General features: G+C 45.7%; 2 protein-coding genes across 5 annotated transcripts in view; one reads left to right on the forward strand and one right to left on the reverse strand.

Moving 5' to 3' along the window:
• LOXHD1 (lipoxygenase homology PLAT domains 1) overlaps positions 1-20,276 on the forward strand; it is a 143,609-nt gene extending 123,333 nt beyond the window's left edge. For 2 of the 3 annotated variants that reach the window (XM_009923972.2, XM_069774821.1), the window contains 5 exons: positions 761-946; positions 12,297-12,467; positions 13,604-13,742; positions 15,175-15,336; positions 17,871-20,276. In XM_009923972.2, the coding sequence (XP_009922274.2) occupies positions 761-946; positions 12,297-12,467; positions 13,604-13,742; positions 15,175-15,336; positions 17,871-18,351 (1,139 nt within the window). In that variant the 3' untranslated portion in view covers positions 18,352-20,276. The remainder of the gene's footprint in view (positions 1-760; positions 947-12,296; positions 12,468-13,603; positions 13,743-15,174; positions 15,337-17,870) is intronic. The other variant, XM_069774822.1, reaches the window with a different exon arrangement.
• A 2,811-nt stretch (positions 20,277-23,087) lies between these two features.
• ARK2C (arkadia (RNF111) C-terminal like ring finger ubiquitin ligase 2C) overlaps positions 23,088-27,856 on the reverse strand; it is a 51,856-nt gene continuing 47,087 nt past the window's right edge. For both annotated transcript variants that reach the window (XM_069775388.1, XM_069775387.1), the window contains one exon: positions 23,088-27,801. In XM_069775388.1, the coding sequence (XP_069631489.1) occupies positions 27,684-27,801 (118 nt within the window). In that variant the 3' untranslated portion in view covers positions 23,088-27,683. The remainder of the gene's footprint in view (positions 27,802-27,856) is intronic.

The raw sequence follows: 27,856 nt of genomic DNA on the forward strand, positions 1-27,856 counted from the left end.
ATTAAATGCAGCACGGACAATATTTTGAGAAACAGGAATACAGAAGGAAGACCTATGGGAGGGGAAAGTGGGCCACAAGGTGCTGTAGTGGTCTGGCTGATGATCTACACTTTGCTTTCAAATCCCACTGCCATCCAAGACAGGGAAAACGGTCCAAGACAGACCCCAGCTGAAGTGTCCTCTTTGCCACAAGACAGCTTGGAGGAGGTTGTGGGACTGCAGAAGAAGGCCAAAGTCTGGAAAAGGGATTGTGGCCCAGTGGGAAGCCCAGGACAATGTGTACTAATACTTTGTAGCTAGAAACGTCAAAATATGTTCTTTAACGCCCTTTTACAGATTGCTGGGTGTTGCTGGGTAAGTCGTTTTGCTTCCCAAGCCACCTTGGAAAAATGGAAGCCACGGCACTGACATCATCTGCAAAGCAACGCGATGCACAGTGCTCCGTTAGGAGCAGATACTCCTGCTTCTTATTAATATTGCCATCATCAGGGTCACCATACCTGGAATGCAAGGGCGAAGCATTCCAGCTGTATTTGCGGGATGGGCTCGAAGGGCTGGCGCGTTAGCTTGTTAGTGTCCTCCTTGCAGGATGCTGCACAAATTCACTGAAATTCGTCGGCTGTACCCACAGAAACCTGGGCATCACTTCAGCCTCTTCCAGCCTGCCTTTGCTGCCTCCTTTTCCATGCAATTAGGGGCTGGGTGTCAGCCCTACATGGCAGGCTAGCTCGTGACGATGTGCCTTGCTTTCTCCTTCCAGGAGCTGGCACTGATGCCAACGTGTCCTTGATCCTGTTTGGGGAGAATGGGGACAGCGGGACCCTGGCTTTGAAGGAGTCCAACAAGTCTAACAAGTTTGAGAGGAACCAGATGGATGAATTCAACTTCTTGGACATGTTGAGCCTGGGAGATCTCTGCAAAGTGCGGATCTGGCACGACAACAAAGGTCAGGGCAGTGATTTGGGGGGGTGGGAGAGGCTGGGACAACGCTTTCACTCGAGGAAACACATCTTCTCCCATGGAGATGGGGCAGGCTGAGGGCACCGTTCCCAGCTCTGCTGCAGGCTGGGTAATCCCAAGGGTTTTACCTGGATCCTATGTCCCATCTTGCCTGTCTAGACATAACCCCCCTTCATGCAGGAGACCATCTCCCTGCACGCTGGTGTAGCATCTGCTCTAATGGGCCCTTAGCTTCAGTGTGAGCTTACAGCCACCGCTGCAGCACGGATAACGATGGCTCCTCCAAAGCAAAGCCATCCAGCCTGTTATCCCAACACTCCGACGCTCTTAATGCAATACCTTTTTCACAGGCCAGTATGGCACTTTCCTAGCAATTTAATGCTATCAGCCTGACACCGACACATGGGGTAATGCAGCCTGGCATAACACAGTGAGCTTTAGAAGACAGAAATAAAGATCTGTGTCTGTCTTTATTAAAATCACTACATCAGCAGGTGAGTGTGCAGTGCCCTGCCGAGAGAGATTCTGACATTTCCCGGCTGCTGGACACCCTAACAGATTTCAGAAACAGGAGAGCAGCACTCAGTACCGCTGCCATAGACATGTGTGTTGTTATTCAGGTACCAAGCAGCATCTTGTAACAAATGCATCACTCGCACTGCTGCGATGACATCCCATCCCATCCCGTCTTCATCTAAAAGAGATGATCTCGCATTATTAATGACTGGCTCGCTAATGGCAGGCCCTTGCTGCAGCCCAAAGATGAAGCTTGATGGCTCCCATAGACCCACCTGGGTCAGTATTAACAAGGCAGTTTGGACAGTAGTATTTATCAAAGTCCTGGAAGGAATGGCAGCAGGAGTACCCAGTCATTACCTGGTTGTACTGGGGCAGCTGGTTGATGGTTGGGCTGGGGTTATATGTCAGTATGGACATGTCCTGGCCATCATCTTCGTGACATCTCCAAGTTGTGGCAGATGGAGAAGGCTGCAATGCATGTGATATTAATAAAAGATGCTACCTCTGCATCAGACTCTCCTACTGGAAGTTTACCTCCTCATTTTTATTAAAAAAAAAGAAGAAAGAAAAGAAAAGAAAAGAAAAGAAAAGAAAAGAAAAGAAAAGAAAAGAAGAGAAAAGAAAAGAAAAAAGAAATCTTATTACAGCCTCTGTGTGTTGTGAAATATGGGAAATACAACCATCCACCTAACATGATCATTTATTCCCAGCCACTGCAAGCTTTGGGCTTGTATTTATCACTCCAACAGAGGACAATTTAGTTGATTAACCTCTGTAATATCATGTTATATATCTAGCGCTGAATGCAGTAAGGGAGCTGCTTTTACCTGATTTGAGTTACCAAACCAGTTATTCTTTGAATCTGCAGCTTAGATGCAGAAATGGAAAGTGCTATCAAAATACCCACTAGAGTTTCAGCTCAGCCCACAGGCATCTCTGCAGTTGCAAGAGTGGTTCGGATGTCTTTCCAAGAGCAGCAAGAAGTCAACATGGACTTGCAGATTCATTTTCAAATATATTACCAGCTAAAATGTCTACAAAAAGAACATTTTCCTCAAAAGACATTGTGGCTCCCCAGTGCTTGGTCGTGCTAACAGAATGAAATACGCCCACCAGATCAGCGCTGATCCTTCGGGCTCCGGCACACGAACAGGCTGGCATGTAGGAAGATGAGAACTGGGTCAGACCGAGGGTCTGTCGAGCCCAGCAGCTCTTTCCAACAGAAGCATCACTGGTTGTCTGAGGAAGAGGATGAACTGACCGAGCACGTGTAATCCTTCTCTAGTTCTCTACATTTTACTATACATAGCTCAGGGCATCTCCTGAACTGGATATCATTTTTGTCCATTAAGTAACTTTCAGTGAATTTTCTCGTCCAGGCTCTCCAGGAGATATTTAGCGCCTACAGCATCCCATGGAAATGAGTCCCATGGGTCTGCTCTGCTGCGTGACAAGCAAATCCTGTTAATCTAGGTGGTTTTGCTGCCTTTTCCTTCCTCCGCGGGTGATCACGGTTCACCTTCTCCGTGTCACTGATGATGTTGATGGTAGAGGTTGGGGAGTTACCACATTGCAGCTGAGCTATGGTAATTGCTACCTGGATGCTCTCGGTTACTGGCAGAGGGAAGTAAAGAGTTTAGCTTTAGGCTAAGCAGTCAATAGGCTCAATTAGTTTAAATTTGCTGTGGGCTAAGAGCACATACCCAGATAGCCACCACGAGTCAGCTAAAATAGTAAACCATGTGTCCAGAACCTGAAAAAATACTTCATATTTATGGATATAAATACACACTGCAACCTCATATTCTCTTTCCTTATTTCCCTCATATCACTGGTTTCCATTTATAAAGAATAGTTAATAGGGCTTTTACCAGACCTAGCTGGCTGCAGGGTTAAGCCTTGGACAAACAACATGCTCAGGTTTTGTTCAGCAAAAATGTACTTGTTTTTCTCCCCAGAAAGAAGGACAACTGTAGTTTAAATCATAACATATGTTGTCTTCATTGTTCTTGCATTAGTCATGTGAAAGGCATATCCTATCTAAAACTTCACACAATGCAGCATGACAGTTTGTTGGGTGGGTAGAGTATTTATTACTGCTGGGATCCCAGGCTATAGCTTTCCTTTGCATATATGCCTGCTCTCTCTCTATAATTTATATAAATTGGCTATGCCACTAGTTAGAAATTCCTGGCTCTATTTTTTGGAAAGGAGTAGTGGGGTCAGGGATTGAGGATTGTGTATGGTTTTTGTCAGATGCTTAGGGGACTTTGGGTATTAAAGAAAAATGTGCTTGTATTTACCATTACTTTGAGGCATCAGATGTTGATCATTCTTTCCTTAGTTTTTTACTTTTTTGGACTAAACGGTTCTCTGCCAATGGTCTGTGGAGGACTCAGCCTCACACTGACCTCCCCCATTGCTCCTCACATGCTGAATACTTGGAACACAGTTGATGTTCTTTTCCTGATTTTCTTAATAATCAGCCTCAATGACAACATCAGCCTGTTTTGACTCACATTAGGTGCCTTTAGCACCTATGGGCTAGTTAAGGGAACCATCACAAGGCTTCTTTTTCATTCAGACATCACCTGGTCCCAGCAAGAAGTCAACAAATCTGCCCCCATTTCAGGATAAAATACATTTAAATGGCTTGCCCAAGGTGGCTCTTTTGCCATGAAGTCCAGCTCAGCATCCGTCCCCATCAGCGAAGTTTTGCTGCAGTGGCTTTGTTCCCAGTTCACACCCCACTTTTGTTTATCTTTTTACTGAAATTTGACTGCAGTGGGGGGGGTTCAGAGTTGAAAACTCTGTAATTGCAATGGCAAAGACTGTCAGAATGTCTTTAAATTGCAAACACTGTGTTTGCCTCCTCTGGAAAAGCATGTCAGTTTTATGGTCCCACTTTGATGCTTTTAAATGCCATTTTCTCCACAAAAACTGCTGAGTGGCATCTCTGTATGAGACATAAAGGAGGAATGAAGCCCCCATCCAATTCCTCTGACTTCAGCAAAATTGATTAGGGAGGAAGTCGGCGCTCATTTGAAAACAGGCAGTTTAGAGACTTCACAACTGCAATTTCAAGGAACTTGTTCCTGATTTTTTTAGATGTTTCGAGCTCACCAGCAAGAGTTTGGTAACAATGAATTGCTGTGAATGAAATTTAGTTCTAAGTTTTGCTCCATGTCTTTTTATCTTGCCCCTGTTTACTTTGAGATACCGATGTTCTACCTAATATATTTAGACTCCCTGAGCAAATTTAATCATTTCCAGACTCCCCATCTCCTGATCTCAGATAGGCACTATGTATTTTCTCATATCTCAGTTCATTTACTTCTGCATTTATGCAAGATGAGTATCTGTAGGTCTGTAGAAATGCTGGCTTTCTAAATATAGGCCTCATTTTTTTCTCTGGTTTAAGGACTAAATCACCATTCTGGAAGAATGGCTTAAAGTTTCTCAGTATCTCAGTAATGGAATTATTTACCTAGAAAAAGCTTTTTTCCCCCCTTTTTTATTGCCTTTTTCTCCTTGCAACAAGGAGATATGGGAAATCTAGATTTAGCTCCCTCATCTGCCTGAGTAGATTTGAACCCAGATGATAAACAGTCTTTCTACAGTCATTAATTTCAGATTCTTGATTATCTCAGTTGCCATCAGCCAAGGGGAGCCAGGAAGAGTCTAATTATGGATAAACCAGACTTCTCTGTGTTATTATAGGAGCAAAGACGGAAGTAAATAACAAGGTTATGCAGCCCAACTTCTTCTTTGCCTCAACAGGGCCCTTCTCTCAATTGCACCAACTGCTATGACATTGTCTAATTGAGTTTTAAATAGTCTAACTGCCCCAGTGACTCCTTTTGGGCGGCTCTTCCAATGGAGAAGTACCTTATTCCCCTTTCTTGACCTGGACCCAACTCAAAACCATTAGCATCCCCTTGTTTTTCCTTTTCTTTCTCTGAAGGAACTACCTTTTTAAGGAGTAGTATCTTGAATCAGATCTTAAATTGCCCCAGCCTTGAACTCACGGGACACAGCTTTTCCAGAGATATGTTTCTGCAATATACGGACAGGATTCTGGGCACTTGTAGGCCATAAATTATTAAAAGAAACCTGAAGATCTGCCTTTTTAGCCTTTTTTAAGGATTTGCTCAGCTATCACACTTAAGAAGGGCTTTTTTAAGCCCTCTTCTCAGCGTTTGACTGTTGCCTCATAAACTCCATTGATCCATGGGGCAGAGCTGTTGAATAGTTCCTGCTTTAAATAAAAAGTGAGCAGAAGAGAAACAGATGTGTAAAACTGTCCAAGGAGAGGAGGGTCTCTCATCCCCCCTCTTTTGCTGATGGCTCAGTACAGAGGGAGACAACGTCAACTCCTGCATCTTTCTGGATGGATTGAAGTCAACACCTTAGACAAGGCACAAACGGCAAGTAGCAGACCAGTAACCGTGCCGTGGCTGCTCAGCCCTTCAGATTGCCCAAATCTGTCTTCAGCCCCTCAGGAGACCCCAGCACCGACCCGCAGAGCCCTTCTCACATGCCATACACCTTCCTCTCTTTTCAATGGTCGTTTTTTTTCCCTTACGCTCAACAGTCCTATCACAAAGATGTGCTACAGGCATTACAGCGCAAGCAGAAGACAACGCAAAGATCTCGCAGTCCAGAGTTGACATAAAATAGAAGAAAAAAAAAGATGTAAGCAAACAAAACAGCAGCCTTGGAGAGAAGGTGAAGACTTCAGTGTTGACCTTGCACAGACATTCATTTCTTCCCAATCTGCTGTAACTGTGCAACCCTTCACTACGGAGTGGAAAGAACCCAAAAGGCCAGATATAGCTGTAGGATTATAAATTCTGTAAAAGCTTCTCTTTATACAAGCCTCCTTTGCTCCTCTTGGGGACAAATTATCCTGCATCCTTGTTAAATGCTTTTGCATCAAGTATGCCTCAATAAAACACAAAATACACTTCAATCGCAAGAATATCATCTGAGAAACTGTTATATCTTCACTCTGAGCTGTTAAGTGTTTTTGCACAGGAGTAGTTTATCTGTAAGATGAGGAGGGTTTTTTGCCTGAGAGTAATTTATGGGTTGTTTTGACCTGAGTCAAATCCTGGACTGAACAAGTTGAACAGAGAGGAGGAGGGGCAGGGGACCTGTTTTCTAAAACTGTCCCAAGTGTTAAGCTTTTGCTTTGTCAAAGGTTGTGAGAGGTTTTGCATTGCCTGTCTGCTCTGATGAGAAATATTGTGGTGTGAACTAACATGATCCTAAAGGAGAGATATACAAAATGGATCTATTTTTATTCTGCCACTGGCTTGCCGAATGACCTTGCGTAAATCACATCCCTGTACCTCATTTTCAATTATGTAAATTGGGGATAAAAATTATTCACCTTCTTAAAGTGTTTTGAGATGTATTGATGCAAAGCTAGATGCTATGATTTTAACACCTCACAATTAACGCTCCATTTCCAGCAATCTGACGCCGCTATCAAAACTCCCACCACTTTCTGGGTGATGTCTCATGTGGTGGTGTTTAGGGATGGATGGTCATCTAACCAGGCAGAGGATAAATAATATCAGAGGACACAAGGCTGATGAACTGTCTTTGTAATGGTCATTACTTTATGTTTCAGAAAATGTGAAAAGTAAAAAAAAATAAATGCAGTTAGGGAGCTGAGCAGCACTGGCTGATGGTTGTGAATGGCTGGGCAGCAGTAATTCTTCACTGGGCCCTGAGCAGTCAATGTCCCAAGCAGGATTTTTCTTTTACTCCTCTGGGAACATAAGCACCAGTAATGACTTGATTGGGCATCAACTGCTTTCAAAACCAAACCAAAGAAAATCTGCTACAGACAGACAAGGGATAGAGAGGAAGGTCGATGAATGTGGCTGCAAACAGTGGAGACAGTTTAACTTCCATGGACATGTGTGTATCCAAGCCTGGATGTGGTTCTGCCAGCGCAGATTTGATCCCACCAGCTCTCGCTTTGCAAGGAACAGTTAATATTCACTTAAGCAAGGTCAGGGACCAGGTGCCTAGTGAGCAGTGAACCCACCAGACTCGGTTCATTCTCACTCTTTTTCTCCCATCCTCCCATGTGTCTGCATGTGTCAGAACAGCTTAATATTTTAGGGGTGAATATAGGCTGGGGCAAGCGGTGGCTGTTCCCAAGAGAGGCAAAGGAAACTTCTGGTGCTACAAGCTGGGGTTTTAGTTAAATGAAGCAGTAATGTCATCATCTGTGTTACATCTATTACTTCTAAAGTCAGACTTGACTGCGCTAATCACTGCAGAAATGCATGACAAGGAGCTTACAATCCAACCTGCGTGTTCAGCGTCAGGAAAGCACAGATTTTAGCATTGCCTGGGAAAAAGGCAGGATGGTCCTGTGAAGACCTTGCAGACATACACAGAGGGTCCTCACCCAGCATCACCCGCTTGTCAGCTTGGGTCCTTTTGAAAAGGACGATAAACGGGACAAATAACTGCTCTTTCGGGTAAGGACACTTGGGGAAGAGAGTACATTTCCCTACATGACACTAAATTATACAACTGCCAGAGTCAAGCAAGTAAAGTGATTCTGTTTTCCCCAAAGCTCTTCTCCTCCTCTAATTACTTTTGAAATGTTTTGCATGCTATTGAAAATGTCACTTCCAGCTGCGGACCGTTAAGGAGCATACATGGCACAGCCACGGGTTTTATTAGGGCAGGTTTGCTGCTGGGGGTTTCGATGGCAGCGAAACAGGCCTGGAGCAAATTACCTTTTGTTACAAACGTTGAACACTAGTTATGGTGATAGGGGATCTTCCACAAAGGCGCTGCAGTGGCCAAACTATTTTAAAGACTGAGACCTGCATAATCAAGCAGAAACTGCTCAGATATGTGCTATTTCTTCCCTTCTGCCCCAAAGCAGTAATGGAGACAAAAGTAGTGGTCCTGGTTTGTACTGGGGTCACTGCAGAAAAGCCCACGATGGTCTCCAAGGCATTCGTGCAGTTGGTTTGTTCCTGAGCCCTTGTTCTCCTGGTACTGCTGGTTGAAGCGCCAACAGGTTACAAACAGATCTGCTCCGGCTCTTCTGCAAGCACTGAAAGTTGAGCGATGGAGCAACTGTGGTTTTCGCGGCAGATCAGGATCCACCACCCAACAGTATCCAAGGAAAAGGCTGGTGAGCCGTTGCTGCAGAGATTCTGCACTTCTTCACTGATGCCCACTCCATAAACCAGCTTGTGCTGAGGACTTGATGCCTCTGGGGTTACGTCCGTATGGGATGTACTTTCCTTTCCTGTTGTTTTTTTAGGTGCTGTAATGTCTCTGAGCCCATTGCTCAGCAAAAGCCACACAGGAACAGAAGGTGTAAACAGGGTTATAACCTGAAACCAGGATTTCATGACCTGAAAAGTGGTTCTGCAAGAACAGTTTTTTTTCTCCTTCCACTGATGTGCTCCCCAGCACACAGAGCCAGCTCAGTGGAGGGAAAGGATCACATTTAGACTTTGTGCATTACTGGACTTTGCATTTTTTTTTCCAGATCAATGCAAGAAGAAGTTAAATATATCTTTTCCCAGCCTGAATCAAGAGGAAAACAGCACCTTGTCTGATAAAGCAGAATAGTTTCTTCAGCCCCAAACCAATCCTTCCATTTCCATATCAGCTTTTAAATGGGGTTTAATGCTGTGGCAGTGAAACCCTTGATGTTTCACCTGGGGTGAATTATTTCTCTTGAGAAGTGAACAGCAATATAGGATGCTTCTACAGCTTCCAGGTCTCCTAATCTAATTTAAGTTGCTAACCATCAGGAAGGAAAACAGGAAAAAGGAAAGACCAGGTCTAGTGAGAAGGAAGATAAGTATTTTTTAGTTTAAAGCAGATGGGAAGGTGCTTTGGGGCAGTAGCACCATTTTTCTAAGAGTGATCAGCCAGCTCCTTGATTTGAGGTACCCTTGTGCTGTAAGGGACAACCTGTTTGTATTTGCTTTTCCGTGTTGATCCCCTGACAGAGCCCGGAGCTTGCTCTTTAAATAGCCCAGAGCCGAGAAACGCATCTTTTGTAGGGAACACCGGGAAAAGCTGCACTTTTTGTGCTTGCTTTGCCCTCAACTCCGACATGTGCTGGAAAGTCAGCTCCGGTCCATCTCTCCCTGTGATAAAAAAGCAGGTTTTTGTTGCAGCTCTGCTGGTGAGCAGCTGCTGGAAGCAGGCTGGAGAAGAGGGAGGAGGGTATGTGCATCTCATTCAGCCGCTTTTCTGACACCGCTGCTTAGCACTGATCCTGTCCCGGTCATGCTGTTCACTGCTGGCAACAAGACTAAGATCACCAATTTATTCTATCCCGGGCTGCAGTCATTGATCTCTCTTGCTGGAGAAGGATGAGATGTTTTCTTTCTTTCATTCTGTACTGTTCTAGCTAAAGTTTTGATGGAAGTGGAGCAGCCTCCTGAATATGCTGCAGAGATGTTCATTGAACTTAAATGGAAATAAGCCTGCCAAAAAGATTAAGGGCCGACGCTGCCAACATGTTTAGAATACATTTCCAAACAGCCCCAAAGAGCAAGTTGCTCCAGTCAGAGTGCAGTGGGAGCCCTGGGGAACTTGATAAGATCTGCTGTTGGAACCTGGAGGAGGTCTTGCACGTTTGGCTGGTGCATCCAACTCCCCTGCCTGGGTGTTGCACCCGTGGTATTTGCACAGGTCTTGTCACTGGCACGTGGCACTGGCCTCCCAGTTCAAGAGAGACAGGAACATACTGGAGAGAGTCCAGTGAAGGGCCACAACGATGATTAAGGAATTGGTGCGTCTGTTGTATGAGAAGAGGCTGAGAGAGCTGGGACTGTTCAACTTGGAGAAGACAAGGCGCAGGGGGATTTTATTGATATGTACAAGTGTCTGATGAGGGGAGTAAAGAAGATGGAGCCAGACTCTTCTCACCAGTGCCCGGTGACAGGGCAAGAGGCAATGGGCACAAAGTGAAATACAGGAAATTCCATTTAAAAATAAGAAAAAAAGCTTTTTTCTCTGCATGGGTAATCAAACACTGGCACAGGTTGCCCAGAGAAGTTGTGGAGTCTCTATCCTTGTAGACATTCAAAACCTGACCTGACACAGCCCTGAGCAACCTGTTTTAGCTAAGCTTGCTCTAACCAGGGTGTTGGACTAGTTGTTCTCCAGCGGTTCCTTCCAGCCACAATGATTTTGCAGTTCTGTGCCCCCAAAATTTAAGGGGCAAGTGGTATCTTTGGTGTTTTTGTGCTTTGTAGCGGGCAGTTTCCTAGCTTGAAGAAGGCTCAGGAGGCCAAAGTACCAAAAAGGAATGACTGTGAGGTTGGTAGAGAACTGCCAACACGTGGTGCGGAGGGATCGCAGTCCACAGGACCAGGGTGACTTGTTGACATAACTCAAAAAGGTGTCATCATTTTCTTTTCAGGGCTAAAGAAGGTTAATATTTGCAAACTAAGGAAGTAGGCACATGGCAGTGAGTTCTTGGAAGAGCAAGAGTTGTTTAATGTCTCTGGGATGTAAATAATAAGTCAGCAGAGATCTCTTATCATGAACATAACCTTTCTTTGTCTGACTAATAACAGGACTTGTAAGTAGAACTGTCAGAACCTCCTGTCCCCCCAAGCTCAACAAGGGCTGCTTCTGTTTCAACAAAGAAATCAGGAAACTGTTCCCAAATGCCCTTTTCTTCATTTTCAAGTTGCTTTTCCACTGAAAAGAGAAAAAAAAAAGGAAGTAGAAAACTAAAAGGGAGCTATGACTCCTCAGAAGGCCCTAAGGCAAAAGTTAGGCGATTTGGTGGTCCCTGCTAGAGCATCCATCACTTTAGTCTGTCCTGTGTTCATGTCCAGTCCCAGCATTAGTGAATTCACCCCGGTTGCTTGACAAAGTCAGGATAGCATGGGTAATTTCCTTGCATGGGCTAGCTGGCAGGGTCAAAGCAGCAAGCTGTAATTTCTGACCTTCTGACCTTCAAATCCAAGTATGAAGGGTTTGGGGGGGATACAGGCCATAGAGAAAGACACTAAACCCTACAGCTTGTGGCCAGCTAGCACTCCCAGAACGTGAAGGGACCACCGCAAGCCATGCACACGCTGCTATGTCTTTTTTAATAGCTACAGACGTGTGGTGGAGGAGTGGGGGTTAGGTGGTACGTGAACTCATGTCTTTCTTTTGGCTTTAAGGTTTCATGTTTCCCTTAAAATGGAGGGAAGAATCAGCAGCAGTTTCTGTGACAGAAGCTGCTCCGTTAACTTTTGCCCCTAAACCCTCTGATTTCCAGGAGATTTCGTGCTTCTGGCTCTGGCAAACAGAGCCCTGATTTCTCTGGGGCTTTGTAAGGGTTTGTTGTCCCTAAGCCACAGCAGTGCTTCTTCCTGGGATGGTTCCTGGGTTCGTATGTTGACAGGAGGCACACCAGCCCCATCTCTCCCATCTCACTGCTGCTGCTACTGGTATTGCAGAAGCCCTGTCTTGTGCAAAGTGCTGGGCAAGGACAAGCGATGGTCTCTTGTCCAAAGAGGTTGAAATCTAGCTTATCCGGGACCATGCTCCAACACCCTTATATCTGGTCAAGAGCCAGCAAATCCCTCAAAAGCATGGCCTGACTCTAGAAGAGGGATCAGATTATGGTCTTGAGCAAGTCAACATTGGTTTTGGTATCAGAACAATGTCGTGTTCACTGGTGACATTATCTGAAGCAAATACAAATAATTTCTAGTACCAGCAGGATGCTACCGAGGAAAGGTGTCTCACCTCCTTACCCAAGCTATGTGAAAATATCCAAAACTTTTTTTATTTTGTTGTTTTACTAGGAATCGCACCAGGTTGGCACTTGGAATATATTGACGTGAAGGACGCCGCCATGGACAAGACATTTCGCTTCCAGTGTGATCGCTGGCTGGCTAAAGGTGAAGACGATGGGCAGCTCATAAGGGAACTGGCTTGTGCCAATAATGACATCCTGGAACTGAAGGAACGGACCTGTAAGTTTAGAATTGACTTGTGGCATTTGCTGAGGGACCTCAGAGGCCATGTGGTCCTAACCGTATCTCCTGCAAGCTGCTCCGCTAAGCGTCCCCATGCAATAGGTGTTTGTATTTGCAGGCTTTAAGGGTTGGATTATTTAAGGCACTCTTTGGTTCAAAAGTGCAATGGTGTGATAAGAAAGAAACAACTCAGGATTTACGAGGAAGAAAAAGATCTCATTCTGAGTTGAAACCTAAGAGGAGCCCATCTGCAATGGTTCAATCCAGCCATAAGGACACATGGTTAGTAAGCCATAAGGACACATGGTTATGGTCTCATTAGAAATAATGGGCTTGAGTCTTTGAGGTGGAAAATCAGTTCAATCCTTAAAGCTTTGTGAGTAACATTGTTCCAGCTTCCTCCTTAACATGTTCTGGGCTACTAGCTCAAGTGTCCCAGCTGAACATGACGGCTGAGCTTAACACCCCATAGCCCTGGGTCAGCTCTGGGCAATTCCACTGAGTCCAAGGTAATTACACTGGTGTCTAATGTGGTGAGCTAGTGAAAGAGTGAGTTATTTAACTGCACTGATGATATGCAAAGTGCGTCTCAAGAACTCCTGCACCACAGTGCTCTTTAGGAGAGTCCTGGAGAGTCAATAATCACATTACTTCAGTGTGATTTCACTCTGCCCCTGCAAAAATTCAGTCTTGTGATTGCCATTTTGGGTACTTACATGCCACCACAGCATCCGAGCACATTCTGTTGGGTGTGTGGATATCTTCACTGTCCCTGTTAGGAACGGTAGCACAAAAACTGTAGGATTTGGGCTGTGTTAAAAAAAGAGTGTTTAGCACAGCAGGGAGCTGGACATAACTTGTTCAAGAGCAGCTCCATCTACTCTTGCTAGCTGATTGAGCAGTACTCATATTTTTCATGTACTCTATCCCTGCATGAAATCCAAAGCACGTAGAAGTCAAAAGTCCCACAAATTTCAGCGTGGTTCCATCCTTATTTTGCAAATGCTTTCTTGTGTGCTGTGACAAATATTAGGAAGAGAGATTTTAAGCAAAGTGACAGCCCAATGAAGAGATCTTTCTGGCCATCTGCTCTTCCTTTTCTGTTTAACGTGTGTGTTAATTATGCTTTAAAGCCTATGAGATTGTCACAGTAACAAGCGACAGAGAAGATGCAGAAACAAAGGAAAACATCTGGATCATCTTAGAAGGAAAGCTGGGCCGCTCGAAAGAATTTCTTATGGAAAACTCTTCCAAGAAAAGGAGATTTGAAAGGTAGTGGGACAGGATGGTGGGCTAGAGAAACTCCCCACCAGCTGTGTGTCTTCCACAAATGCCACCTCTTCTCCAGGGTGGTTTACAGAGTTGTGTTTGTGTCATGCTCTTCCTCATCGCCCTTCCAAAAAGCCTAATGGCTTCTCACCTGGAGTAAAAGGAAGATGTAAAATTAGGTTTCGATGGGCAGACACAGAGCAGGTTTCAAAATGACAAGAAAAAGGCATTTGGTAAAAGGAAATGTAGATGATGCATGTGTGTGTCCTTTGGTATTAGTACATACAAACGGGCTTCTGGCGAGCCCCCAGGGAGGCTGTGTATTTTTGAGCTGGGAGGAGCAGAAGGAAGCTGGAGGTGGTTTTAGTTCCTTTTACAGCATCTCACTGGCAGTGGGAATCAGAGAGAAAGTAAAAATAGTTAGAGGCTAAATGTTGTCAGAGCTGCTCAGATTTGACTTTCCAGACGAATCTGGGGAGTAAGGCTGAAAGATCACTGTCGCGTGAGGAAAGCAGAATATCAGTCTCATGTGCAGATGAGCTGGAGGCACATCTATGTAACGTGGGGCAGATTCCTTCTCCCATGTGGGACCAACGTGCTCCAGATGTGAGATGGGTTTTCTATTTTATTTAAGGACACAGCATGCCCTTAGGAGACGGGAACCTCTTCAAAGTCATGGACACTGCTGATGTTCTGTTGCTTTGCAGGGAGGAAAGGTTTTTCTGGAGGGTCTGTAAAGGAAGGTGAAATTACAGCTGATGTGGAGTCTAGTGTGAATGGCTGAGATTTCATGTGAAACATGAAAGATGGGGAGGAGCTTCCTCCTGACCTTAAGCTGATGGTGTCTACAGTGGAGTTAAAGACACCAATCTCCAAAGCACTAGTCACAGTCCATCCTTGGAGGCAGGTTAGAATAAGGACCAGTCCAAGGAGATAAACCTAACAGATACGCAGGGGACATGACAGGGAGCCAGCCAAGGGTTTGACAGAGACCTATCTTTTCTCTAAACTGTTTTCAAGCTGAGCTTTGGGAAGGGTGGCTGAACTAGCAGATTTAAAACAGCTATGGTGGGTAGATGTGTAACAGATACAGTATCTGTCAAGGATGAATGAATAAGTGCTGGAGGGGAAATTAGTCATTCTTTAGCTTTATCTATAATAAGGCAAATTGATTTTGTATGTGGAACAGCTCAAGTTTATCCTGGAAAGTCCTAGTGGCAACAGTTTAAAGTGTCACCCCTAATCAGAGAAAATACTAAATTTAAATATGGAAATTATACTTTGTGTTGAATGATTGTAGTTAAATCAAATGACTTTAAATGAAAGCTTATCTTCTATCTTCTGTACCCGTGTGCAAATTAACTTAATGTCCATATGAGACAAGTCAGTGCCAGCCTTCAAGATACAAACTGAAACTGCTCCCTGTTTCCTGTAGGGGAGCAACAGACACCTTTCAGTTTTCTTCGAAGAATGTTGGTGAGATTGCAGCCATCTGTGTTGGTCACTGCCCAAAAGATGGGAAGAAGTCATCTGCAAAAGCTGACATCTTCTGGCACGTCCAAGAGATTGTCATAACGGAGATGGAGCTTTGCAACAAGTAAGTGCCTCCTCACCTGAAGGAGCCTCTCCAGGAGGACGTGGGGAAGCTGAGAAGCTCTCCATACGTCTTCCTGAAGCATTTCAGATTTAAGCAATAGCAGAAAGTCTTACCAATCTTCATCCCTTTCTGAAAGCTAAGGACAAGCTGTTTAGTGTGTCGGGTACAGAACATCCCTGCCTGACTTGCCTGTGCAATGTCTGAGTTGTTAGAGAGGGCATTAATATGTGCAGGTAAGTTTATAAATAAGTTGACTTGGGTGAATCTTGCAGCTATGACAAAGTAATGCCTCAGCTTGTGGAAAATACTTTGACTGACATTTAAGGCGTTTGTAGGATGCTCCGCACAGACTGGCCTTTAGGTAAGTCTTGGAAAAAGAGCTCCTAGAAAAAAGGTGGGAGTAACACAAAACCTGAACCTCCAATTCAGACCAGTTTGGATGAGAGATCCTTCTGGTATGGTCCAAAAGGCCCACTGGAAAGGTTGCAGTCATGCAGCTCAGCTACTCTGATTTGAATATGACTGAAATCTGCCATGGCTGAAAAATGAACATGTCTGAAGAGCCCTGAGCACATCAGATCCAACACGCTTTGGTCTGAGCCCTGTCTTTGGAAGGGCTGACGTTCACGACTCAGGGAGCAGATATCACAGCGACCATGGAGGAACAGGAGAAGATCATCCATTTGCAGAACAAACTGCTCTTCAGAGAAAATATCCACAATGTTAATTGTGGATTTCTTTTCTTCTCCATGATATTTCCATTGCTGTTAAGGAATTTAACTATAAGGAGTTTGTTCCAGCTGAGACAATTGAGTGTTTAAGAAGAAATCCTTGAAGTGGTTGGTGGTTTTTTTTAGAAGCTAAGAGTCTCTCCTAGCAAATTAATCAGCCAGCAGAAGAGCCACAATAATATTTGCTGAGTGAAAACTCAGTCAATTACATACTAAAACATGTTCTTTTCTCCTGGTGGGGAAAAAACTGGAACTCTTAAAGTACAGCTGTGCAATCAAATCCATGCACTAAACTCACTGGGAGCATGCTGAAACTGCTGAACCAGTGTGTTTTGAAGGGGCCAAAGATCTTCTCATAAAGCCCCGGGTTTTTTTTAAAGTTGTTTTAAAATAAAGAGGGCAGCCAGGAGATACCGGTAAAGCCTGCAGCCTGTCATTGCACTGAAGCAGGGCTCCAGCTCTGCAGACGCAGCACTTCACAGCGGTGTTTGCTCTGCAAAGGAGCAACTGGAGCAGATTGCACTGTGAAAGCAAGCTCTCACTTCAGGTATTCCCGATCTCAAACATCAAAAAACCCCTACCCAGTCAAGCCAAAGACCAAACTAAAAGAGTTATGATACTGCTGCAGCAATAGTTTTGAATTATACGGGGATTTTTGCCTTTTAGTAGTAGATCTTAGTATGTGAAAGGGCTGCATTTAGAAGCTTTTTCTTGCAAATCCCAGGGCTAGAAAGGTCATCTTTTTTCTTCTTGCCCCTCGTGAAGACTGGCATGCTCCATTATAACTCCAGACCATGAGATATTACATAGCCCAAGAAATAAAACTGCAGCATCAGGCAACCCCTCCACTTTACTCTCATGCAGTTTTTCTGTCCTTGAGCCTAAAATTTTGCTCCCACCAGAATTTCTCATTTACAAAGCTTCCTTCAAGAGAAAAGAGTGCTTTACTTCGGCTGCGGAAAATGTCAAAAGTGTTGGAAGTGTTTAAGCAGCACAGTACTGCTGGAATGGCAGTAACCCTTCCTCCAGGTGTTTATTTTACGCGCACGCACTGCAATCCAGCTACGCTCCCTCCAGGAGGACCTGCTGCAGTTTGATGAAGGAGGGGGGGGGAGAAACTCATTTGGAAATGATCTGCGTCATTGGAAATGAAATACATCATTAAAAGCAGAGTGCTCCAGCCTCTGGCCGGGTGCCAGGTACGCGGTAATTTATGGATGTGCTCTGTGCTCCCTGCACATCACCAGAGGCAGCACTGCAGAGCCAAGGGTTTTCGGCATCTGGTACCTATCATTTCTGCGCTCGATGTTGGGGTTTTTTTGCCTGCTAAGGATGGGCTGGGTGATCTAGATGAGGAAAGAGGGGGGATTTAAACCTCCTCCTCCTCCCATCTTTCCAATTCCCTTTTTTCTAGTTCTTAGCCCAACCTTAACCATACCATCAGTGAGGATATTTGCTGATCTCCCTGCTCCCAGACCAGTTATACTCAGTGGTGCTGGGCTGCGGGGCTGATTTCTTGTCCTGCCTTGGTGGGTCTGTAACTGGACGTGCCATTGCACGGGCAAAAAGAGGTGACACATACCCCACAGCAACCCTCCCATGTGCAGGGTGTCTGTGGGGATGTTGGGTTCTCCAGTTGCAACGATCAATCACGGCTGTCTTTTTAGAGAGAAACTCTAGTATACGGAAGAGTATTGAAACAGCATTGATATTAGGCAATTTAGTAGCATGCCCAGTCCATACCATTTGCTCAGCAAAGTGGCCATCCGTACCATTAACATGCCGCTAATTTTCCTTCGGCAGATACTTTTTCAGGTGCAATGTGAAAATCCCTCTGCGTTACAAGAGACGGGACTACAAAGTCTTTGAGTGTGCCAAGGTCACCGAGAGCTTCGCCAGCAAAGCCCGGAGCTTGGTGCCAGTCAAATACGAGACCATCGTGGTCACAGGCTTTGAAAAGGGCGCGGGGACCGACGCCAATGTGTTCATCACCATCTTCGGGTTGAACGGGGACTCGGGAAAGCGGGCGCTGAAGCAGAAGTTCAGGAACCTCTTTGAACGAGGCAAAACCAACAGGTTTTACCTGGAAACACTGGACATGGGGGAGCTAAAAAAAGTCCGGATTGAGCACGACAACAGCGGTCTGGCACCGGGCTGGCTGGTGGAGCGGGTAGAGATCACCAACTCGGCGACTGGTGTGACCACCATATTTCCCTGTGGGAAGTGGCTGGATGAAAACCGGGGCGATGGATTAATCTGGAGGGAGCTTTTTCCTAGGTACTGAGGCTGCAGGAGGGGTTTGGTCTCTTCTGCATGCCCGTTTTTCTCAGTATATACTGTTTTATATTGCATTTTACTTTTTAAAATGCTGCCTTTTATACTGAGGGATTTTTAGTAGCAAGATGTGCTTCCTGGCTTAACATTTTGTAAAAGTAACACTGCTTTTTTTAAGATGCATATAAAATTGTGAATGAAATAAATAAATACATTTCTCACTTATTTATGATTAAAAGCCACAACTAGCAGAGCCATAACCTTTCCTTTAACAGCTCAGATGGCATCTTCTGCTTTCAATGCTTTGCCCTGCCAGGGCTGGGAAAACCTGCTGGCCTCCACTGCTGATGGGCTCCCCTTTTAGATGACTAAAGAGGATTAGAAATATTTAAGAAAATTGAGCTTGGAGATAATAGTTTTTCCCACTTCTGGTAACTGTGAACACTGCATGTCCGTACACACACGCATTGAAAGCAGTTGGCACAGCAGGGCTTTCTGCCCGGAGGTTGGGAAGGACCCGTTATCCACCCAGCCAGGTCTCAAGGGGTGGGATTTGGGTCGTGTTTGCCACCCGTGGGCTTTCCACCCCAAGCCAGACCCAGCTCTCCGGCTGAATTCGTCTGGGTCTGCCCAGAGCTGAGATCTACAGTTAATGGCAGCCGGAGCAAAAGACCTACCAGATAATCAATTCCACTGCAAGGAAGCTGTGCTAACTATATTCAAAGCTGTCTCAGGATAATCTTACCCTATATGGCCTGAATACCAACTCTGTTTCAGAGCAGCTGCCATTCATTTCAATATTATTTTTTTTCTTTTAATAAGGATCACTGTTTTGATTTTTTTCTGTGGTGGAGAAGGGATCTCCCAGCCGCAATAAGGGCCGGTGCTCCTGTAGATGGGCTTTTCCCAGCTACTCGCATCTCTACAGGTACCAACAAGAAAAGATGTTTACAAACCATTACTTCTAGAGCCCCATCTCCCTCCCCAGGGAGCAAAGCAGGGCACATCCTTCGGAGGAGAAAGGGGGATATCTGAGCCGCCGTGAGAAGATGACCTTCCTCCTGGCCCACCTGTGTCCTAGGAGAGGTCATTTCCCCCTCCCAGAAGCTGATTTTAAACAAGCATTTTGTGCGAATGGGGATCAAATGGATTAAGAGGGCGTTAAACCTGCTGAGCCCACCCACCCCATTAGTCCCTGGGTTGGGGAGGATGCTTCTGCTGGGACATTACCTGGATGTGCCTGGCTACAAAGCAGGACTGTCCCACTGCTGAATCCCTGCCTGGTCATGGGCAAAGGAGGCTCCAGCAAAGGCTAGTGATGCCGAGACAGGAGTTAGGGATGTATTCCAGGTGCTGTCGATTGTTCCTGGATAGATGAAAGCTGCTGCATCCCACCAAAGCCCTGCCAGGGAAGTACTGCATCTTTATTTTCCGCAGTAGGCACCACCGAAGAGACTTGAGCTTATTCAGGGCTGTCTGTGCCAGCTCGCAAATAATAGCTCAGACTAATTCATTTTAGAAACCTTTATGGTAACTGATGGGTTTGGAGCAGAGCAAGTTGCTTAAATGAGCCCAGTAATCAACCTCATCAATGATCAACTACTCACTGATGGGAATAATAATAGCAGCCTTTACTGGCTGTATTCTCCTTCCTCACTGCAGGCTGATGCTCCCAAGCTCCAAGCAAGGGCCGAGCCAGGGCTGGGAGCTCACAGGAGGACCAGAAGAGACCTCAGGAGGGCTGGAGGTGGGTGTTGGGGTCAGCAGGCGTGTTGCATCCCTGGGACCCTGTTGGGATGGAACTTGGGCTGCCTGGACAGCCAGGGGTTCCCACAGGCAGAATCTGGAGCATCTGCTTTTGCTGTTCTTGTTCAATGTCATTGCAAAGCAGCGGTTCCTCAGTGGGTGTTTTGAAACAAAAAAAGGATCAGGCTTTTGATCTCTCTGCTTTCCCTCCCACCCCAGTCTACCAAGGCTATGAAAAACCCCTCCCTGTCAATGGATTTGTCCCATTTTTAGACAAATGTGTGCTGCAGCAAAATTAAGAGTTTTTCCCATTAAAATGCTGTAGTCCCAGCGTTTCCGCTTGGCTCCAGTCAGCACCCACTTGGTGCAGAGATGCCAGAGACGCTGGTTTTACAGCATCTCTGCATCGCAGCAGTTTAACCCCTGCCAGCCCCTGAGAAAATTCACTGTGACGCACGCGGGACCTATTCTGCTCCATGCTTCCAGTCCTCGGGAGCAATGAGGCAGCTCCCGATCCACACATCATCCCTGCATGGGGCAAGGAGGAAAGAGAAATCCTTATCTTGCATGTGAGATGTGCTCAGATCTGGGAGTAATCACATGGAGCAAGTAGCTACAGCCATGGGTTGAGGTCCTGTTGAAGCAGGAATGAACATCTTCAAGGTCATCAAATCACTGTGTGGGTGATTTGATACCTGGGTTGCCATCCCTGGATGGGCATGTTCAACACAAAAGCTGTGCTGACCTCCAGGTAATGCTACCCTAAAAAGGGCCGAAGGGAAGTTTGCTGGTACAGGGTCAGCAACCTCACTCCCTCCCAGGAAGGCAACGTTGGCAAAGCATGAAAAAACTCTGCTTTTTTCTTCTAAAGACTTCAAAAATGCCCCTTGTTTGTGCAAAACTCAACTCCACCTTGGCCCTGGGGAGTCGTTCTGTTGCTACAACAACTAATGCTACAAAAGTAATAAGGCAAGACTGAAGTTTTTCCAAGGGCTGGATTTGCATTAAGCTGCTAAAACCAACATGTTCTTGGCCAAGTGGAGAACTGGGGAGGAGAAAAGCCAAAATTGCCCTAGCGCTGTGCCTTTTTGCAGGACTCGGGCAACCTCTGCCTGCTGGGGCAGAGCATCCCAAAGCTCTTACGTTGGGCAGATGCACAGCTCCTGTTCCCTCCACCACCCTTTACCTTTTTCTTTTTTCTCTTTATTTCTTAATTGGTGGGGTTTTAATGCACATGCCTTCATCCAAAAAAACATTAATGTAGATGAGAAGCATAAGCAAAGGACAAGGATGGTGGTACTCAGTGGGAGTCTGCAAAACCAGGCTACCCCATTGCCTCTGCAGTCCCCATCATATTGGGAGTCTGATGTAGTGCTGTGTTTAAGAAAAGCACTTGGGTGCTGCCAGTGAAACCAAGTACAACCAAGGAATCCTTTGCAGTGTTGGATGCTAAGAGGGACTGGGTGTCTCTTGCTGCAGGATGCAGAGAATTATTTGAATATCTCTACGAAATTGTTGTGAAACATTTTTGCTCGCATTATATATGTACACTAACCTTACGTGCATGAAGGCAGAATAACTGAGGGGTGTGGAGCATCCAGCTTGTAATGTCCCCTGCCCCATCGTTATGTGTAGAAGTCCATTTTGACATAGAAGAAAGGTCCATTTAAAAAAAACAACAAAAATTACCGATGGCGTTGTACAGCTCTGAGCTGCAACCTATGGGTCAACTGAGGATTTAGATACCACAAAACACAAATAAGGGCTAAGCTTCCCGACCCCGGGCAGCTGCTGCAAGAGCAGATGCTCGCAGTGAATAAAGATGTTGCATTTTGGCCCGTGCTGTTATACCTTAATGGGCAGAACCCCTCTCCCTCCCCAGCGCAGCCACTGGTTACTGCTCCCCGCGCTCGGCAGGGCTGTTATCAGATTGCAGCGGCATGTTTGCTGCAGCAGCTTTGACGAAAAACCGATTGCCATCTCAAGCAACTCTCCCAGCGCTGTTATCCTTTCGAAGGACATCAGCAAAATCTCAGCAAGCAACTGAGATTTTCCCCGGCTGGACCAACAGGTCATTTTTAACCCGTTTTCTGAATTTGTAAAAGTTTCCTATAATGGGAGCTTTGTACTGCTTGAATACGATGCATCCCTTATGCAGCCTCTGCTGGATGCTGGAGGAGCCGGCAATTCCCTTCAGCTACCGGCACCAAATCTCTAGGATTGGCAGCCGCCTGTCTCCAAGGCTTATTTAGTCTAATCACATAGTCCAAGCTGGGGACCGGTCTCAGCCTTTCTATATGAAATGCATGAGGAGGAACAGCCGAATCGCGAGTGGGTAGGAGCAGAGATGGGCACCATTCATTGTGGGAAAAAATAAAAGTGCAAGAGGACCTACAAAATGAGCTGTGCAGGATGCAGAGTTGGGTGTATGGCCCATTGGATTCTCCAACAGGTAACAAAAGGATTGAAAATACCCTCAAATATATCTGTATTAGTTTGGAGGATTTTTATTTTTTTTTTCCTTCCAATAAGTTTTTCTTTCCTTAGTTATTAAACAGGAGACCCACATGGAGGGAGATGCTTCTCCACGGGGAGGACGGAGGACCTGTCGGTATCACTGCAGGACTTGCTAGAGACATCCTACAGGCACCGTGGGATGTGTTTAGAGGAGCAATCTCCCTTTAACAGGCAATTTCCAGCCTGGTTCTAGAAAGCGATTTTGGTGCCTAATCACAAAACTGGTGCCACAGCACATCACACGCGGTGGTGTGCCCGGCGTGGAGAGTCTCACCTCGCCTCTGCCACGGAGCTCAAGCACCAACAGCCTCTGCAAACCAGCTGGGCAGAGTGTTTTATACCCCAGCAGCATTTCTTTTGCATATCAAAGTCCAAAGGCATAAGCAGTGAAAGAAGAATTGACTCCGACCCAAAGAAACAAGAAATGAACGGTAAAAAAAGACCAAGCGATGGCCCTGCCAGGTGACTTCTGCGTGGCACAGGTTTATAGTTAGCAATGCAGTTTGTTTTATTAGTTATAAATAAAGTACAAAAAATCCACCAAAAGTGAATCTAAGCATTTACACAATTTCTAATGTCTTTTCATTTCTTCAATGCACTATTGCTTTAATATTAATAATAAATATTTTTCTAGCTTTCTTCTATAAAATAGTCTATGTAGCAAAATGTTGCACAGCACAACAGAACAGCAGTAGGAGTACAAAAATGTGGGTGATCCTTTCACCAGCCTGGGCCATTAAAGGAGAGGATTTTGTTTGTTCGCTCCTTGTTTTACTTATCCCTTTTACAGTGTCTTTGCAGGGGGAACAACCGACCCCCTGTCCCTGAACGGCTCAAAACCGCAGCTCCAGGCTACAGGGGAGGAATATTAGAGAGCAGCAAGGAAAAAAAAACACAGACAGGTTTTAAACCCAGGGTAAGGCAAAGTCAGCAAAGCAGAGCAGCACCCTGAAGGGAGAGAGAAAAAAAATTCAGGTACAGTCATTTTGTGCCTTTCTAATCCAAAGGAGAACTGCATCCAAAGCCTTTTTTTGGGGGAGAGGGGGGGGGTCAGCTACTGGCTGAGCACATGCATTGAACCCCACTTCTGTCCATACATGGCCGAGCATCTGCGCTGACCGAGAGGGGTTATGGCTTAAAGCTTAAAATATTATCAAAGATGCTCTAACCTTCTTGCTAGGCTCAAGCACATGATATTCCGGAGCCTTTTGGGAAAGGGCAGCGCGTTGCGAGAGCCGTGTGTGGGGATGGGGATGCTTGGCCACTGCCGCAGGAGCGGGGTATCAGCTTGGGGCTGATCGCCTCCTTGGGGATGGGAAGGCTGCGGTGCACGTCCCAGCTCTTCAGTGGATTAAAAAGCTCCAAGTTGAAGTTTCCCCTTTAACAGAGGGGGATGAAACCAACTGAGCAAGAAGATCAGCACTGAGGGCTTCTGCTCCGTGCATGGTTCACGGCTGGGTTATGGCAAACTCTCACGGCCAGGCATCACAAAAGGATGCCGAATCGCTCCCGTGTCCATCCCGGCCCCTCTCAGGTAGACCATGGGTCAACCCTTCAAAATTGCGACAAATCCCTCAGTTTTGTTGCCTCCTAGCTCAGGCTCAATCAATTACCTCCTTCATCCTCCCCGCAGCGCCCAGCTGGGTGCACGCACAGAGGGTGAAAAAAAGCCAGACCGAGCACTGATAGGCACCAAAAATTGGACAAAGCCACCATGCCTGGGCTCCCTTCCTCGGCTTTTGAAGCAATTTGCAGAGTCTTGCACTAAACGCATGCATCGCCCCAAGCACAGCCTTGTAGCGGGGGCCCGTCGGGTGTTACTGCAGGGTAACACATGCAGCAAGAGCAGTAGCATCACCAGCGGCGTCGGGGACAGGGCAGTAGCAAGAATCGACCAGAATGTTTTGGTTTTGCAGAGCGCCGTTAATCGCCTTCAATGCGCAAGGACGCAAGTGAAAGGATCACCAGAGTTTGATTATGAGTGCAAATAATATTCATATATATGTGCTAAACACAGTCACTATATTGCAGTTTTCCACTATGTCACAGCATACAGAATCAAAGGTTTGCATTTTTATGGAATGTATCCAAGGTAACAGCACCACAGTAATACAGTTTGTAATCACACACCCTGATTTTTTTCTCTTTTTTTTTTTTTGATAAGATAAGCATTACCCCCCCACATCCCATGTTTAATTTTTTTCTTTAAAGTACCGACGCATGCAAAGCATTCCATTCCCAGAAACAATGCAAAAATGAGGTAATAGGAGTAATAAAAAAAATTAGTATTAATTTCTAAATAAATAAATTATAATTAAAAATGCAAAAAACAACTATAAAAATAATTAAATAAGAACCCACAATATCTACAAGTTAGTCATAAATTATGATTGTTAAATATAAGGCATTTAAACTCACAAAACCCTGTAAACTATCAATGTTTTGTTCCTAGAGATTTTTTGTTGTTTGTTTCGTTTTGTTTTTAAACTCATCCTATTATCGCATCCTACTCGTACAAATTATTTAAATGCAAAGGAACCTGACACATCGATGCAACTCCAGACGCTGTAAATTCGCACGCACCTTGGGATCAGTCACTCACACGAGACCATGGGAGTTTGGTGCTTTTCTTCACCAAAGGGTTTTTTTTTTTTGTTGGTTTTTTTTTTTAAAAACTGTGCTTGTTCATTAGGCAAATAGTAATACTTTCGCATAGGCTTTAAGAAAACACGCGGTTCGGAAGCGCTCCTCGTTCCCTCCCCACCTGGCCAGGGTCTCAGTTGCCCCTTTCCTCCCCCTGCTTTGTCCCCGGCTCACGCCTGGACAGACCAGACCAACTTACAGTGTATTTTAACAGCAAATCCTTGCTTTGCTTGTCCATATTATTAGTAATATTAGTATTATTTTTAATGCTGCTTCAATCTGCTGCTGCTGGAGCAAGCCCCATAGGTATTGATGGACCACTCCTTGACCCATGGACATCAGGGCTGGGACCACCACTTCCCCCAAGAAGCCATCACCTGTGCTGGGTGGCAAATATATCATAGAATCACAGAATGGTTTGGGTTGGAAGGGACCTTTAAAGGTCATCTTGTCCAACTCCCCTGCCGTGAGCAGGGACATCTTCCACTACATCAGGTTGCTCAGAGCCCCGTCCAACCTGACCTGGAATGTTCCCAGGGATGGGGCATCTCCCACCTCTCTGGGAAACCTCTTCCAGTCTCTCACCACCCTCATCGTAAAATATTTCGTCCTTCTATCTTCCTTATATACCACCATGTGTCCCCTTCCAATCCCTCCCACCTGCATGGGCACAGCAAGAGAGGAGCTCCTGCATCCTTGCACCCCATGGGGCTCCCTTCTTTCCGTCCCCTCTCCATTTGGGAAAAAAAAAAAATCTCTGGGTTGTCTCTGAGGTTGGTGTTTTCCAATTACAGCTCACGGGAAGTCCGTGATCTCTCAGAAGGTAATTTATGATTGTTCTTCTTGGAGAGCATCGCTTGGCTCCGGCAAAACAGATGCTCAGGGGAGCCAGAAATCATTCCCGCCACATCAGTATTTTCAATATATAATGTTCCTGACTAATTCCCCTTGTTCCTTTGCTTCTCCCTTTGCTCCCCTAGTATGCAAAAAAAAAAAAAAAAAAAAAAAGGTTTTTGGTTGTGAATGTCAGTTCTCCGGGGAGTTTTCAGCTCAGTCCCTGTGGTTGGCATGCCGAGGTCTTTATTTCAGGGGAAGCTTGGATCGCAACAGCTCACTCCTTTGGGGACCACCTCCTAATTCTGTTTTGAGCGTTAATGCAATTAAGTTTCATTTTAACAACCACTCCACTCTCCGTATGGATATGACCTGTGTATACAAATGCACGCGGGTGCAGGTGCACGTGCTTTGAAGCAGGGTCACAACCCAGCCCCCCCAAAAAGCAGCAAACTGCCCTTCCAATCTGCCTTCCCCTCCCGTGCCAAAATGCTCATGGCCTCAGCAGTGCCTTGCCAGCATCGAGTTTTCTCCTTTCCCGTTAGCAGAGATGGCTTTGTGTGGGAGAGGACTCAGCAGCGTACATCTCTCAGCACCTCTCTGGTGATATTATACCCCAAAGCACAGCTATAGGCACCAACTCCAGTAACCATCCTTTTGGACCAGTGCTGGCAGTGGCTGCTGAAGCCAACCAGCCTCACAGCTCACAGGAGAAAGCATCATGGACAACGGAAATTACGAAGACAGCCCTTCCTTGGATTTCGATATGCCAAGCTATCGCTAAGAGACGGAAAGCAAAGAAACAGCATCTACTCCAATATCGTGCCCCTACAGAAAGTGTCCAGCACCAGCAGATAAGCAGGAACGAAGCTTCTCCTTATTGCTTCATTCATTTCATTCCCAATTTTTATTTTTTTTTAAGTTTCTCTAAATTTCCAACACACTGTAAATGCAAGGAAAGGAAGCACACGCGGCTGAGGCAAAGAGCGCAACCCTTCTGACTGTAAACAGGATTTTGCTTTTTCGCCTCTTCCCCCACAAGGGTGAGAAAGCTTGACCTCTATTCCCCCTCTGCAATGTATTAATCAGGCACCAAAATAAGGAATCTATGAAAAAATATTTGGTGCAAATTAGGTAACAGCAACATGTCCACCACAAGATGAGTAGGGCATCAAACACAACATTTCTTAAGCTAACATGCTCCAGCTGCCATCCATAGAAATAGCTAAAGGACCCCTAACATGTTTCTACGTATTCGAGAGGTATATATACAATCCTCATGAAATGCAGGATTGACAGGCCAGACTACCACAACTAGTTCCTTCATGTTCAACACTAAATCTTCTGCAGCACGGGGTCTCTGAGCTCCGGGAATGCCAGCTCCCTTTCACCGGGCCCGTATCCTGCGTATGTGCAATATCTCCTACTGCTAGATATTGTACCGCCACCTCCTCCTCCTCCTCCTCCTCCTCCTCCTCCTCCTCACTAACGTGCCTGCAGACTTTTCCTCTCAATCAAATGGCTCAGAAGGCAAAAAATTTTGCTGCAAGGGTTTATGGCCATATGACCTGGTAAGGAAAATGGTGTGTCCAGCCAGTCCTTTCAGCTGTCCGAGCCGAGCTGTGTTTCAATGTCCACCCTGCAGATCGGGCACTTCTTGCTGGTGGCCAGCCACTGGTCCACGCACACTTGGTGGAAGAGATGCATACAGGGCAACCGCCTGCAGAGAGAGAAGTACCACCCCGTTAGGATGGAGAAGGTCCAGGGGACCAAGA

Source organism: Haliaeetus albicilla, chromosome W (assembly GCF_947461875.1).
Source record: "Haliaeetus albicilla chromosome W, bHalAlb1.1, whole genome shotgun sequence".
NCBI classification, from domain to species: domain Eukaryota; kingdom Metazoa; phylum Chordata; class Aves; order Accipitriformes; family Accipitridae; genus Haliaeetus; species Haliaeetus albicilla.